This window comes from Lepisma saccharinum, chromosome 16 (assembly GCF_977018435.1).
Source record: "Lepisma saccharinum chromosome 16, izLepSacc3.1, whole genome shotgun sequence".
NCBI lineage: Eukaryota > Metazoa > Arthropoda > Insecta > Zygentoma > Lepismatidae > Lepisma > Lepisma saccharinum.
The window spans coordinates 42,706,980-42,722,684 of NC_139244.1; the positions used below are offsets into that span (position 1 = coordinate 42,706,980).

Genomic DNA, 15,705 nt, shown 5'->3' on the forward strand with positions numbered 1-15,705 from the left:
CGCTACCCGGAAGCAGTCGTTGAAACTGATGATGTGTTGGTTGGTGTGGACGGCGACAGTGAAGTCCAGGTTGTGGGTGGAGGAGCGGTGGTTATTGATGCGGAGGTTGAGGGCCGTTGATATTTCCCACAGATGTTGCAGGTGAGGATGTAGATAAGGTTTGAGGCATGGCAGGTCCCTTTGGGATGGAGGGTAAATTTGCCAGTGGCCGTGTGCACCTGGAGGGTGTGAGAGGTAATGAGGATGGGGCAGGTTTTGCACCTAGGGTGGTTGCATTTGTGGGCAGGGGGGTGTTGGGTGTGTGGTGAAGGAGTGTTGTGGACCAGGATATTTTGGAGGTTTGGGGGCATTTGAACACCACTCTGGGCTTCATATATATATATATATGTGTGTGTGGGGGGGGGGGGGCATGGAAATCCTGCACATGTCACTGATAATTTATTGCGACATCTAAACATGTGTAAATTTGACAACTTGTTTTGTTCATGCTGTTGGGCTGATCGGGACTGGATACATATGCAGCTCAAAGTGGAATCTGAGCCGTTCTGCATGTCTTCAGGACACTTTGATTACAGTATATAAAGATGCTTTGTGCCAACTATAAATGATCACCCCTCCAATTACCCAGGACTTCTAATAATAGCAACTAATTACCAGTTTACAGAGTAAACGGAGATCTCGCACAAATAGATGCATAAACTGAACCTAATAGGTGGCAATTAGAAGCAGTCATCCACTGTCCCTACCCTCAAAAGTGGATCCCGTTAATCCGTCATTGACTTTCACAGCACGTCTTAAAAAATAGAAAGTCATTATCATACTTCTTTCCCGTTGTTAAATAATTTCTGACATAATATACCCCATAAAATGTCAAGTGTGTAGTCCTTTCTTACCAACACTTGAGTTTCACCCCTCCCTTATGCTTTCCCGGATTTTACGTTTTTTATTTACAGGCCCCTGAAAAATGTAAAATCGGGATTTGACTGTATTGGGTGTTCAAAGTTTTCTCCTTAAAAATACACCTAGTGAACAATAGAAAATAATTCAAACTGCAGCCTTTCAATCTGACATACAAGCAAGCAATGCTTTTGATTTTGCCATTCATTTGAATGACAGTATGAAATACAATCAACACTTCGGAGTAGACAGTGACCTTATTCACTGCTGCTCTCTTTTTTAAGACAAGCAAAAAAATCCGATCAAACAGTTCATGTCTGTTTTCGTTTTTAAATTCATTGAAATTCTCAGGTTTCAAGTTAATATACCAAAACTGATAACTTGGAGTGCAGCTCCATTGAATAAATTTATAAACAAGTTAATCTGCTACCTTGTCTACATGATATCCAGATCACAATGACGATTTTTGGGTTTTGAATGAAAGTATTCAGCAACTTCCCATTGGAAAGGAGTTGTTGTTGGTATTTGTGGCAGGGTAAGAGTTGAGTGTGTGACGGAGTCATGACACAACGAGCTGCAGTAATTGCAAAAGTAGTTTTAAATATGAGTATATCTTGAGTGATGTGAAAAGGTATGAAGTCCAAATTGAGTGAAATCTCAGTAAAGAAGCTCCAGGAATTAAGCAGGGATATGCCATCAGATCCTGTTCCAGGGATCATGTTGGTCCATTTAGCAGTGAAGTCATTAAACACCCCTGTACAAGAGATTTGTTACTGTGAGGATAAAGAGTCATGCTGTGACCATCAAAGTGGTGCACACAGTATTGAATCTTCAGTCATCATTTGCTACAATATGCACTTCAGATATTTCACTTGGCACTTTCCTGCTGTAAAAAGATGTAGAAAGGAAATGTGGAAACCATGTGTTGCACAAGTGTCCGCAGTGCAAAAGTCTGATATTAGTGTAGTTTTCATTAGGAAACAGTCTGAACATAACTTCAGAGATATCCAGAAAATGACGTAAGCACCATGCAACTGAATGATATAATTCAAACACAGTGGCGGCCATTGGGTTACACAACTCGGGGGCAAAGACAGTTCACATTTCCTTGGATTAGCTGAGGGAGCAAAGCTTGAAAAAAGTGAGGGGCAACTGCCCATTCTCCCCCCCCCCCCCCCAAATCGCTGCCACGTGGAATTATGAAATTTCCATCCTCAGTTAAGTAAAATGAGTATCAAGAGTTTGCCAGGTAACCAAAATATGTATTCCTCATAGAATGTCACGAACCTGATCGCCTCTCACATACATGACCAACACACTTTTACTACATTAGAAAAATGTAAATAGAAATCAGTTTTTTTCTGTTAAGTGATATTTATTTGTTAGTCCTTTACTAGTTTGTAAAAAATTCAAAATGCATATTGTTTTGTATAATTCACAGAATTTTGAAGAAGACATGTATGTGAAATGTAACTTCTGTATTTTGTCACATACGTGATCATTATAAAAAGCAATTTAAACTGTAACATTCAACATATCTATTTTCTAATATTATATACTGTTTATAACATTCTTATTTATGTGATAAAATAGATTTCATCTCAATACTTCATTGGTGAGCCAAATTACCATTATTTGTGTCTATATGTGAAGGTATGTTTGTCACATACATGACTGTGGAATGAGCCTAATACTTCTTAAGTGTGCACTCTCAATACTCCACTAGGATAACTTTTTTTTTTAAATATGAAGCATACCATTAAGAACATAGCAAGTGTCAATGTAAGTTACTTTTCTAGGCACCTAGGCCTAAACCTAGCTCTGTCACCATTGGTATAAACTCAATTCTATTTGTAATACACCTTTGAGTCTGGTGTGCTGCATCCTGTTACATAAAAACATTTTTGTTAATGTCTTCGCAGGATCGTGACCGTCGTCGCTCGGGAAGCCCACCTCGTCGCCCCAGAAGCTTATCTCGAGGTCGAGACAGAGACTGGGACAGGAACAGAGCAGGTCGCATGCGATCACGCCGTTCACTGGACCGTGAGAGGGAACGGGATAGGGAGCGAGAAAGGGAGAGAGAGTGGAACAGGAGGGAACGAGAGAGAGCAAGGGAGAGGGAAAGGTTGGAGAGAGCCAGGGAGCGAGAAAGAGAGTGGGAGAGAGAACGGAGAGACAGAGAGCGTGCGAGGGACAGAGGGAGAATGCCTCCACCCTCATCCAGGAGGCCACCACCCCAGATATCAAGGAGAAGGTAGGTGGTAGCGCAATTGCAGGGAATGTAAGTTTAGAAGCATACATTTTACACTAGCCTTGACATTTTGACACATTGCTTGATTTTCACTTCATAGTAAGACATTTTGAAATAATCACAGTGTATGATGAAGTTTTAACATTTATTGCATTTGAATTATTACTCTTTGTTCTAAGAAGAGCACTGTATGAAGGTCTAGAATGTTCCTTTAAAAAAAAATTAAGTACATGTTATAATGTAATTTATTAGGGATTGGGCGTTAATTAGCACTCTATTGGGTTGGTTTATTTTACTTCACTTTGGCAAATCGCGAAGATGAGTATAAGTAATGATATGATAAAATTGATGAAGGGACATTCACAAAGAACCCCCATGTTCAGGTCAGAATTTGAACCCAAAGGTCACTGGCATCATAGTGTGCTGTTCTAACCACTCTGCCATTGAGGTTGGTTCACCCAGTTGCAATCTAATATCGTGGTTTAGCAGTAAAATTACAAACAATTTTATTGATCCACTACATTTATTAACCTGGCGTTGGTAGACTGATGTCGGATGTTCAACATGTTAGCACGATGCTATCACCTCCCATTTTTCAAATTTTGTTGATCTTTTTGGTTCTCAATATCATTTTTTGTTAATTATTTCAATATTCCGCATTGTTGTTTCATCACGTCCAGGGTACTGTGGCCCATGAACATTTCTTTGAGTTTAATGGTCATCTTCGAGAACTTCGCTTATGCCAGGCTGCTCCCCACTATCTCTGCTCTCACTATCTTCTCAACCAAGAATATCGCTCTTCTCCTCGCCTACACTTTCACAGTCTGTATCGTTCATTAACCATATGAGTATTGCCCCGAATGTAAAAGTCACTTAAACACAAGAAGACCAATACAATTCATGAAAATAAAAAATAAACAAATGAAAATAACAGTAACGTGGTTGGTGGACATGTGAGCATCACGCTAACATCTGACAATGAGTTGACAGGATCACGGCACAGCTCCTAATAACGAAAGAGAACACTCCACCCTATTATATTTTCCCACCCGTAACAAAACAACAAAACAGCTAGACTGCATCTCGAAGAGCTTCCGGATTTTCAACAGATATATAAGCACATAAATTTCAATGTTAGCACAGTGCTAACATGTCGGCCAACGCCAGGTTAATAGCTATTATGTAGTGTAAAATTCTACAATTTTGTTGTTTTCAAGAAATTCATGTGTCCTTGATGTGTAAAATAAATGTTTAAATATGCAGTGTCTTTTCTAAAGCGAAACTGCAATCAACTCACTACATTAATTAATTAAGGGGTGAACCTGTCGTGTTCTTCAAGGACCATTTTAAAATGTATCTGTAGAATACCGATTAAAACCATTGGCAAAAATTTGTTACCTGACAGCTACCGAGGTGGCCACACAAATTATGCCCTAGATGATATAACCATTCTTCACGGAATATTTTTAGTTTTATATCTGTTTTGTAGAGTTGGTATTATAAAAAAAAATCATACTGAACCATCCCTATTTATGTATAATACAGTTAGATAATAATATTTCACAATTTCTCGAAACGTAAATGTAATTTTTGTTTCAGAAGTCCTCGCCGCAGTCCTGCCCAAAAGAATTATGGGTATGGTTCTACTACACCACCTGAAACAAGACGTTCAAGGTCATCTGATAGTGTGAGTATATTGTAGGGTTCATTTCTTTCATTAAATTAGCTTTCTTGGCTCTTCTTGAGTAGTTCGTTGAGGAGGCTGTAAATTAGGGTAGATTCAGTAGTAATATTTACTCGTGTACGCACACATATTTGTAATACAAAGATATTATTTCTGTACAAAAATTGACTGAATTTCAGCTTCAAATTTGTTATATGAAAATGGCATTTCTATGTTGTCATGCTGTATTTGATTTGGAAACTTTATACTTACACGACTACACAAAAGATAATTTATATCCTAATAAGTATATACAATGAATGATCACTGCATTAGGAACACCTACCTAATAATGCTTTGGTCCACCTTTTTGAGTGATATGGCTTGCAGGGAGCAAATTTCAAAAGGTGGCAAAAATCCTCCATGTTCAACTTGGCCTTTGCAGCTGTTCCTTCTTTTGACTCACGTTTTGTGGTGTAACCCTTTCCTCAAGTAATTCAATTCAAGGATTGTTCTTCAAGACCATCTGAAACTTGTTGCATATTTCATGCCTGGAATTTCCTGAAATCTTGAAGCACCACCTTTGATTATTGCCAAAGCTTCTGTGAAACACTGTCCTTGTTTGTTTCATCTATAGTATAATAGTATAACACTTTTCTTAATATGCATCAATTCACTTTCATGTTGTGGAAACTCTTTTCTTGAGGCATCATGGAGCTCAAGAATCTGACGACCATTGACGTTTGATATGAATGATTGCAAAGTGCCTTCAACACCACCATTCCTCTCCCCATGTGGAATGCTGTTACTCAGCGACCTTGATAACATTCACCTGGTGGTGGCTAAAGGTTAATTTGAAATTGATGTCCTTGGAAAGTGGTCCAAACAAGTTTGCCATCTGGAAAATCTTACATTTGTCCCAAAATAAATATCATTTGTGAAAAAAAATTGTAAAATATGCCATTACAGTGGAACCCTGATTGTACATTCCTGAATTGTACATTTTCTCACATACATTCACTCTTGATGGCCCCAACATAGCAAAATGTTATAACATTTTGCTTGATTTTACATTTTTCCCACATTTTAAGTTTATTCACCTTGTTTCCCTGAAAATAATAAAATCGAGGTTCCACTGTATATCCAAAATGAAATAAAATGTACAGCTATAGTCAAAATTGCAACTTAAATATGCCTCACTTTCCTTACATTTAGGTCAAAACAGGTCAAAAATTAATTACTTTTTTAAATGTACCCTTTCAATTAAAATATGCATTTGCATAGAAATTGTCAGTCTGCTTATGAATTGACATAAACACCATGAGTGAAAAATTGTTGATAAGTGTGTATTTTAGAAACTTTCAGCTGTGATGTGAGAAAGTCTCCTTTCTTTACAGTGCTCAACACACTGCTTAAATCATAAGAACAAAACAGAATTGTGATTTGTAATTACATCCTTACATTGGATCAGGAACAAGATTGGCGAATTGGGACTGGACCATAGTTTAAAATTCACTGTGCAACGTGACTCCACTGGAAATTGAATCTGCACCCTCTTTAATACAGTGCAACAGCATTGCTATGCAACTATGCTATTCAGGAGGGTGGCCTGTCTAAAATGGGGCATTTGTGGGATTTATAAGTCTTTTGGTCCTGAGAAGAGAACATTGGATGCTTGAAAAGTGGCTACTACAATTTATTTTTAAAGTCATTTTGTGCACATGTAGTCTAATGAGGATTGGACATACAATTTGATATGGGATTCAAACAACTATGCAATACATACAAATTTTTCAAAACTGCTAAAGAGATAAGTTTGGAAGTTAACAAAGAGAAAACTAAATATATGCTTACAGGCCGAAACCAAGTGTTAGGTAATAATCAAAATCTAATTATTGATAACAACTTGTTTGAACCAGTTTCCAAATTCAAATACTTAGGAGTAATATTAACAAGTGAAAATTATATTAAAGAGGAAATAAAAAGTAGGCTTAATTCAGGAAATGCATGTTACTTCTCTCTTCATAAACTTTTGTCTTCTCGTTTAATATCTAAGAAACTAAAAGTTAAAATATACAAAAAAGTAATTTTACCTGTAGTATTATATGGGTGTCAAACTTGGTCGCTTACATTGAAAGAGGAACATAAATTGAGAGTATTTGAAAATAAGATCCTTAGGAAAATATTTGGACCTAAAAAGGATGAGGAGACAGTTGAGTGGAGAAGGTTACATAATTTAGAAGTACATAATTTGTATTCATGTCCAGATATTATTAGAATAATTAAATCAAGAAGACTTAGGTGGGCAGGTCATGTGGCACGAATGGGAGAGGAAAGAGGAGTTTACAGGATTCTTGTTGGGAAACCAGATGGTAAGAGACCAGTAGGAAGGCCAAGACGAAGATGGAGGACAACGTTGAGATGGACCTAAAGGAAATCGGTTGGGATGGAAAAGAGTATATAGATCTTGCTCAAGATAGGGACAGATGGAAGGCCTGTGTTGCTTTAGCCATGAACCTTTGAGTTTAAGAAGGCTAGAGACTTAGTTTAAATTCAGGCTTGACCAGGAATAAATCCCAGATCTCTTGTACATCTTGCGATTTCTCTACCAACTAAGTCATGGAGCAAGTCATGGTTTCGCTTCTGCTTCTAAGTAGTACATTGTGTGTGTGTGCCAAATTATAAGTGAATACAGGAAAACCTCGTTAATACGAAGTTCAAGGGACCAAAAAATGTCAACTTCGAATTAAACGACTTCGAGTTATCCAAACTTTTCAAGATGGCACCTGTTTTCCAGGTGTAAATAAAGTAGATTATAAATTACCCCCACAACGGATGTTTTATACTTCGTGGTAGCTCAGAAAATAAGCTTTATATGTACTATATAATAATATTGTACATTTTAAAGAAAGTGTAAAAAGGAAAAAAAAAGAGAAGAAATTTTAGAGCTTAGGATTTGAACCCGTGACCCTTAATTCTTTGGAAAAAGATATTTGTGAGGCGAGTACTTTACCAATACTCTACAACATTGCTTGTAGCAAATTCTTTGAAACGTGTTGATGATTGCGCAAGCTACCACTTTTCTTTGCGATGAACACATTTTCGTTGCAAATTGCTAGATTCCTTAAAATTCCTTACACAAAATGAGAACACAGAGCTTACGCGGACACAAAGATTCCAAGGAGACTGTTAACACCATTTATCCTGCCTAGTTATACAACCGGTTATGAACGGGACGCATGTTGTGGCAAAAAGTCTTTTAAAAAACTGTATTTTTTTTAATTGTGCAAAGTCGTTGCTCTTCCATGAAATTCTTACAATTTTAGTTCATAAGAAACCCGTTTCCACGAGACCTACGGAAAGGAAAACAATCTCGTTTATTGCAAGAAGTGAAACTCTGAAGAATCTTGACAGTAGTCACACTGGCGCGAGCAAGAGACGGGAGATAATCAAACACAATGAATATTGGATTTTATGTGTGTTTACTAGAAAATTGTCCGTTACAGGATTAACTGGTAAGATAAGATTCTCTTGGGAGAGAACACAACCTTTCCCTGGCACAATAAAAAAATAAATCTGTGCTGTAAATTTTGTTCTGGTTCGGCTGTCTAAAACACATCTTAAAAAAAGTCACGCTTTCTTTGCTTCAGTTAAATTCATATTCGCCCTGCCCCCTCTCCCCCTTTGCAGGGATCAGTCCAAACTCTTCCTCAACTTGCATTGTAATCCCCTCTAAAAAAATTAAACACACAGCTTTCCATGTGTTTGCACCGAATGTGTATCCTAGGACACATTAAACAGTGCCGCACTCGATAATCTCTCTAGTTTGGATCCCACTTTAAACTGTATATTTAGTCCTGTTTAGCTCATCAACATAAAATGAACTCAAAACAAGCTTTACGAAACTTGCGTATTTTCAGATTAATCGACAATTTATTGTAGGATTCAGGAGTATACTGGAGGTCAAACACTCGCTCCGCCAAAACTTTTCCTCTCGTATTCCTACATTGAGCATTGTTTTCTTTTTTTTTTCCCCTTTCTTTTTAACAGCAGCACGCTAATGGTTTTGGAGATCGAATTTCGGCTTATTCCTTCGCGCTCTGGATGAGTCATTGCTGTTATCGCGCTCTGGATGAGTCATTGCTGTTATCCAGAAGCTAGACTAAACACTGGCGCCAGCTGCAGCGTAAACACAGTGAGACCAGCTGGAAGTTATGAGCAGAAGGGAAATCATCCGCATTTTAAAGATTACGCAATTGCAATGAGCAATTGTCGAAGACCGAACTTTTATCAGCAGTGTTTTACCATGCAAAAGACAATAATACGGGCAATATTTCCTATCCAGACAGCTGCATTCAAACAAAAAAGAGGGACCTGAATTCTGCAATTATCACATTACCATGCACACCAGTGGCGGATAATGAGCTGTTGTAGGAGTAGGGAGGGGGTCACTTTTCTTTTACTTATCCTACGGTTTTTGTTCGTTTTGAAGAAGTGGTTGCTTTATTTTAGATGCCAAAGGAAAGTAGCCCGTGTGATCGACGTCAACTTTTGCGGGAGACCTAGATGACAACGCATTAAGCGGGTTGACGATCTTTAGTTGGCCTATCTGGCTTTGATTATCTGTAACAGTTTCCCTTTTTTTATGAAGTTCTACAGGGCACAAAGAACACGTTTGTAATGAAAGTGGTTACCTGAAGTTGTCGGCTACCAGGCCAAAAGTTGCTCGCTCACGGGAAATTGCTGAATCTCGAGCTCAGAGCTAGACAGATGGGTGAGACTTCCAGGCGCCACGCGTCTTGTATTTTGGAACATTCCTGCAATCATATCTCACATTTCTCATCTAGCACTGGTGAATATTTCCAAGGTGGCGCATTCAGCGGGGAATGTCAATGTCCAGCGAGCATTTCGGGCTGCTTCCCTCGAGTTGTCAGCAGCTCTTAGGACAAGGAAACATGTCAAGGTCAAGTTAAAATAACGTCCAAGCTCTCTCCACATTCGATCTTCTCTTGTCGACTTATGCAAGTGTCTACTTCGAATTAAGCGAAACCAGTTTTGCCGAAGGGTCTTGTAAACAACTTCGTATTAAAAATTATCCGTATTTCGATTTACCCGTACCGAAATATATTATAAATCCTATCTTATCGGCTGGGGAATGGGAAGAACTTCGGATTAAAGGGTACTTCGTATTAACCATTATCGTATTAACAAGGTTTTTCTGTATATAGTTCAATGCTGGGAGAACTAAACACCATTTACATCGTCAGTGTGGCGTTTCCCTGGAGATAAAGCTCCAGAAGTGAAAAGTGAGATGAAAACAGACTTAGCTTGGTTGATTAGAGCCATTGTACAATATGACCGAGACTCAGGTTCAAGTCATGGTTAAGAATGCATTTTTCAATTTAATTTCTATGTAGTAGATCTGTATGTGTCAAATCATATGGTAATATACATCTCCATTGTAGACTTCTGTTCACAAAAAGTGGCACACTCGTTTGAGTTGAAGTCCAGCTTCTTGGCCGGAAGTACAGCAGAAGTAAGTGTTCGGAAAGCAGCAGTGTTGCTTACTATCAATCAATTTAACCATATGCAGGGAATTTTGTGTCTTTCAGACTCAAAAAAAAGTTCTAACGGAAAGATTGCAGCGTAAATATTAATTAATTTTAAACAATTTACAATTTTAGCACTTGTTTTAAATATAGAGGCTTAGCAGCAACTAAAAAATCTCAATTTCAAGTAGTCTCGAGTAAGTCACGTTCTCTGAAAGAGTAATAGTGTCAATACATATTTTCTTATAGGCACGTAATCAATAACAAAGTTTCAGGCTGCAATTGGTGTGATGAGAATAAAATACATTATGTAGCACCCATTTGGTAAGAAAAAATATTTTGGGAACACGGGGACTCGAACCTAGGATTTCAGCTTACAAAGTTGGTCTTTAACTGACAGCCACAAGCCACGGTGAAGAAACCAAGCTATTCGAGTAATTTATCCATAAGATTACATCTTTTCCCATCCAGCTCGAAATTTTGATGTCGCTTCTCGCTAATTACATTAATTTGAAAGCAATACGCTTCATCAGATAGTGTTCATATGCTGTACACATTGCTGACAAAATACAAATGAAGTTGTGCATGAAAATTAATGAAGACTGGGAAATCGTGCTTTTGTGGAAGGTTAGTGTTTGCAACCCTAAATGATAACTGTTCTCTAGTTTCCGTCAATATAGCGGATTCTGCTATGTGACGACAAATCTCATTAACCAATGGCACATAATTTTTTTTTATTTTAAATTATTTATTTCAAAATGAAGAGTCATTATTCTGGAATCTACGGATATATTCATTAATTCGGTAAGAATTTTACGAGAGTTACAATTCTATTATTGTACTCCATTTTACGAAACCAACGTGCACGTGTAAAACAAGTAAAGCCCGAAAATTTTTATTTACAAAAAAATCCATTTACTGTTAAGTTAAATTAGAGGACAACCATTGATTTATTTTTAATAGCCTGGATGACTGATGTGGGGGTACCTCCTCTCATGTGCCCCCCTGGCTGTGACATAAACTCTTCTTCCTTTAGGATTTCTATTATTTTTCCCATCGAATATTCAGTGCCAACTTTGCAATTCTGTTTGCCAAAGTGTATGGGGAAGGGGTTTATTTATTTTTCAAGCCTTCTCCTGGACTAGGAAAACAATATTTCCGAAAGATTTTTTCTGCATTCGTTTTCAGAAATTGCACCAGCACTACTTCTGTCTCGCTTATTCTTATTGCATTTTTTTTCCTTTTCGTTATTTAGTGTTGCTTTTCTTCCATTTTCGGCTACTCACGACGATGAAAAACACCCAAGCTCAGGCCAAATTCGAACCCGGGGCCTCTGCATTCTAATGAATTGTGATAACTACTTCGTCACGAACATAAAAAACACATTTTTTAAAAAAATAAATTTCAGGAATATTTCACATTTACATTACTTTGATTGTAAACGTGGAAAATTAATTAATATCAGTTAATTAATATTTACGCTGCAATCTTTCCGTTAGCACTTTTCTTTGAGTCTGAAAGACACAAAATTCCCTGCATATGGTTAAATTGATTAATAGTAAGCAACACTGCTGCTTTCCGAACACTTACTTGTGCTGTACTTCCAGCCACGAATCTGGACTTCAACTCAAAGGAGTGTGCCACTTTTTGTTAACAGAAGTGTACATTGTGCAACAAACCAACGTGCACGTGTAAAACAAGTAAAGCCCGACAATTTTTATTTTACAAAATTTCAATTTGCTGTTAAAGTTAAATCAGAGGACAACCATTGACTTATTTTTAAAAACCTGGATGACTGATGTGGGGGTACCTCCTCTCATGTGCCCCCCTGGCTGTGACATAAACTCTTCTTCCTTTAGGATTTCTATTATTTTTCCCATTCCATATTCAGTGCCAACTTTGCTATTCCGTTTGCCAAAGTGTATGGGGAAGGAGTTTATTTATTCTTCAAGCTTTCTCCTGAACTAGGATGACACTATTTCCGAAAGATTTTTTCTTTCATCATTTTCAGGAATTGCACCAGCACTATTTCTGCCTCGCTTGTTCTTATTGCATTTTTTCCTTTTCGTTATTTACTGCATCTTTTCTTCCATTTTCAGCTACTCGCGATGATGAGACTCGAAAAGAACACCCATGCTCAGGCCAAATTCGAACCTGGAACCCTCGCATTCTGACGAATTGTGATAACTACTTCGTCACAAACATCAAAAATTCATTTCTTTTTAAAATAAATTTCAGGAATATTTCACATTTACATTACTTTGATTGTAGACGTGGAAATTCCAGTTAATTAATATTTATGCTGCAATCTTTCCGTTAAGCCTTTTCTTTGAGTCTGAGAGAGACAAAATTCCCTGCATATGGTTAAATTGATTGATATTAAACAACACTGCTGCTTTACGAACACTTACTTGTGCTGTACTTCCGGCCACGAATCTGGACTTCAACTCAAACGAGTGTGCCACTTTTTGTTAACAGAAGTGTACATTGTGATTCTAACCCAGGACCAGTTGATTGCAAAGCAAGTGTCAATTTTTTATGCTACTGCAAAGCGTTAGTCGATTGCTATGCCAAACCTACAAAGTAATGTTCATTTTCTAACATTTTAAACTGCATTCTTATTTTTTTTTAATCCTGTACTGTTTGTGTTGGTAAGCTCATTGGTATATGTCCAAAATAATAATGGCCCAGCTGTACTATACTATGGAAGTTCATGGGTGGGAAGGCATCACATCAGTTACGTTGTTGTTAGTTGCATCATCACTGTGATGAATTTGCAGTAGAAGTGCACAATAAAAAATAATACATTTAAAAAAGTAGCAACCAGGTAATACACAATGATTGCTCAGAAAGTAATACCACACAATTTTTTTCTCGGGATACATTCAAAATGTATGAAAATCACTCGCACTATAACTGAATGTTTCCTTTACACATGTTATTTTTCTACATCATCTCCATCTACGTCTACGGCCTTATGTCAGCATGAAACAAGGGCATGAATTCCTTCCTTGTACCAGCTCGTATCCCCACAACTGATCACACAGCTCCATTTTTCTACTCCCTGAAGCCTTAACACTCTGCACCCAGCATCCAACGGTGCTGTTATCGATCACGGAACTTCCATACACAGCACACAACTATTTGTGAATGCTTCCCACACTTTCTTTCTTCGCCACTAACAATTGAATTACAGCTCGTTCTTTGTAATGTGTCACTTGCAGACTCCATTTTCACGGACCACCATCGTGGCACTATCTGTCAGACAACCATGTACTTACACATATGTGGGCATTAAACTTCAATGTTGCTACCCTTCTATTTGCACACTGCTTTCTTCATTCCGGAATGAAAAAGAAATGTGACCATCTGACCATCCCTTGTAGCATCCCTGACATAGCAACTATGTTTAACTAGCTATTTCTGTAATTGCTTAAATTGCAACAATTTCTGGCATGTTAATAATTAACGTGCACACATGTGTAGCTTGCACATTTAACCATGTTAAATCATTCTGAAATGGAATTACCTGGAAATGATAGAGGAAGTGAGCTACATAAAGAAATATGCCATGGAGAATAATATATTCAAGTACTGAAAAGTGAGGGAAAGAACATTCATTGTGCACATAAAAAGCTATGCATTTAAACAAGTATAGTAAATAACTATAAATATCTATAGTATCTATCTTGTTTCCTTGCAGCGTGCAAGTAGTGATAGACTGAGATCACCTCCTAGGGGGAGGAGGAAGAGGCGCTCTAGGTCTAGGAGTGCATCGCCTGTGCCAAAAGAGAGGGTAAGGCCAGTTCTTTTGTCAGTGATATGATTTTCATTGCAAACCCAGTTCAGTAGAATGATTGTACATTGATATGTAGCAAAGACAAGGAAACTTGAAAGTACACAGTACAATAGGATTGCCAGAAAACCTGTTCTTAATTGAATTTTCTGCATATTTATAATTTTATTGACACTCACTGTGGCATTAGAAAAATATATCATGCTGAGGACAGAACAATGAATGTTAAAATTTGGTAATTAAACACTAGGAGCCTAAAAGAAATGGACAGATTAAATGCTTTATAAATCGAAAAATTGATTGTTTTATCAGGAAGCATTTAGTAGTTTTATAGAGAAAGTCTTCAAGTTTACAATCTCCACTTTTTGTGTGTTTTCGTGATGTCAGCATCACGTGAGTGCCCTTTACATCAGTCGAGCAATATGACCACTAGCCAGGTAGAAGAGGCCTCCTGTGTGCTTGAATTTACAAAAACAACTTCTGTTACTGTCGTACAGCATCGTTTTAGAACACAGTGTAGCAAACAACCGCCCACAAAAAAGCAGTCCATCTATGATTGGAGCAAGAAATTTGAGTAAATTGTTGGCATGTACATGCTGACATGTTTGGGGAGAACTGGACCATCGCATTGATATCTGTCATGTTACAAAAGGGTCACACACAGAACACTTGTAACTTTGCTATGTAAACTTCAGGCCATACTCTTCCAATTCAGCCAGAGGCATATTGCACAGTGGTTTGCATCCTGTTTCAAACTCTTTAAGCCCAGTTCTGATTACCCTGTTAAGGCATAAAATGACTTTAAAACAACCTTTTCCATAATGAAACTACTGGACAGTAAAATTCATGACAGTTTGTTGTAATAATAATATTAAAAAATAGTTGTGTGTTATATCTTTGGGTTGCTGCTACTGTGTTGCAATGTGTGAGGTGCTGAAGGCGATACAGGCATATTAAGTGGTCGACTTACCTTCTTGCCACCAAAGGTTCTAGATTCGAGCCCTGGTCTAGTAATAGGTGTTTCGTTGTGATTGCCTCTTCATCAATTTTTCCTAGTCATTCATTCTCATTGTTGTGATTAGCCTAATGAGGCAGAAAAGACACGTAAAACCAGATAAGTACAATACTAAAATGTATGTATTGTAGCATTTTAAAATCGTGTTGCTTTTTCTTTTTCAGTTTTCTCGCAGCCTTTCAAGAACTCCTTCTCCATTTAGAAAGTCAGAGGAAAGTGATGGCTTTGATAATAATAGAAAAATGAAAAAAAGACGGTAAGCATATTCAGAATAATGTGAATTTTGTGCAAATTCCTGTCATTGAATTTCAGAATTTTATATCTGATCGGTAGAATATTGGTTATCTGTATCGGTAATTTTTTTTAAAAAAATGTTATTTTATTTTTAATTTATTTGCAACAGCGTTGAACAATCTTTGTTCATTAGATTAACATGTAAAGTTAACAGTAATGGCTTGGCCACAGTATACACATTACAGGGGCTGAGTAGTCTCTAATTGTGAGGACATAGCAGATGACTGTTCATGTAATCGA

General features: G+C 37.5%; 1 protein-coding gene across 11 annotated transcripts in view; it reads left to right on the forward strand.

Moving 5' to 3' along the window:
• The window catches only part of Srrm1 (Serine-arginine repetitive matrix 1), a 143,259-nt gene that overhangs the window by 103,983 nt on the left and 23,571 nt on the right, over window positions 1-15,705 (forward strand). For 8 of the 11 annotated variants that reach the window (XR_014443503.1, XM_083138060.1, XM_083138062.1 and 5 more), the window contains 4 exons: window positions 2,820-3,151; window positions 4,748-4,835; window positions 14,064-14,156; window positions 15,336-15,427. Coding sequence is in view for 10 of the 11 variants with exons in the window: in XM_083138060.1 (XP_082994186.1) it covers window positions 2,820-3,151; window positions 4,748-4,835; window positions 14,064-14,156; window positions 15,336-15,427 (605 nt within the window). In the remaining variant the exon portion in view is untranslated. The remainder of the gene's footprint in view (window positions 1-2,819; window positions 3,152-4,747; window positions 4,836-14,063; window positions 14,157-15,335; window positions 15,428-15,705) is intronic. The other 3 variants (XM_083138061.1, XM_083138066.1, XM_083138067.1) reach the window with 3 other exon arrangements.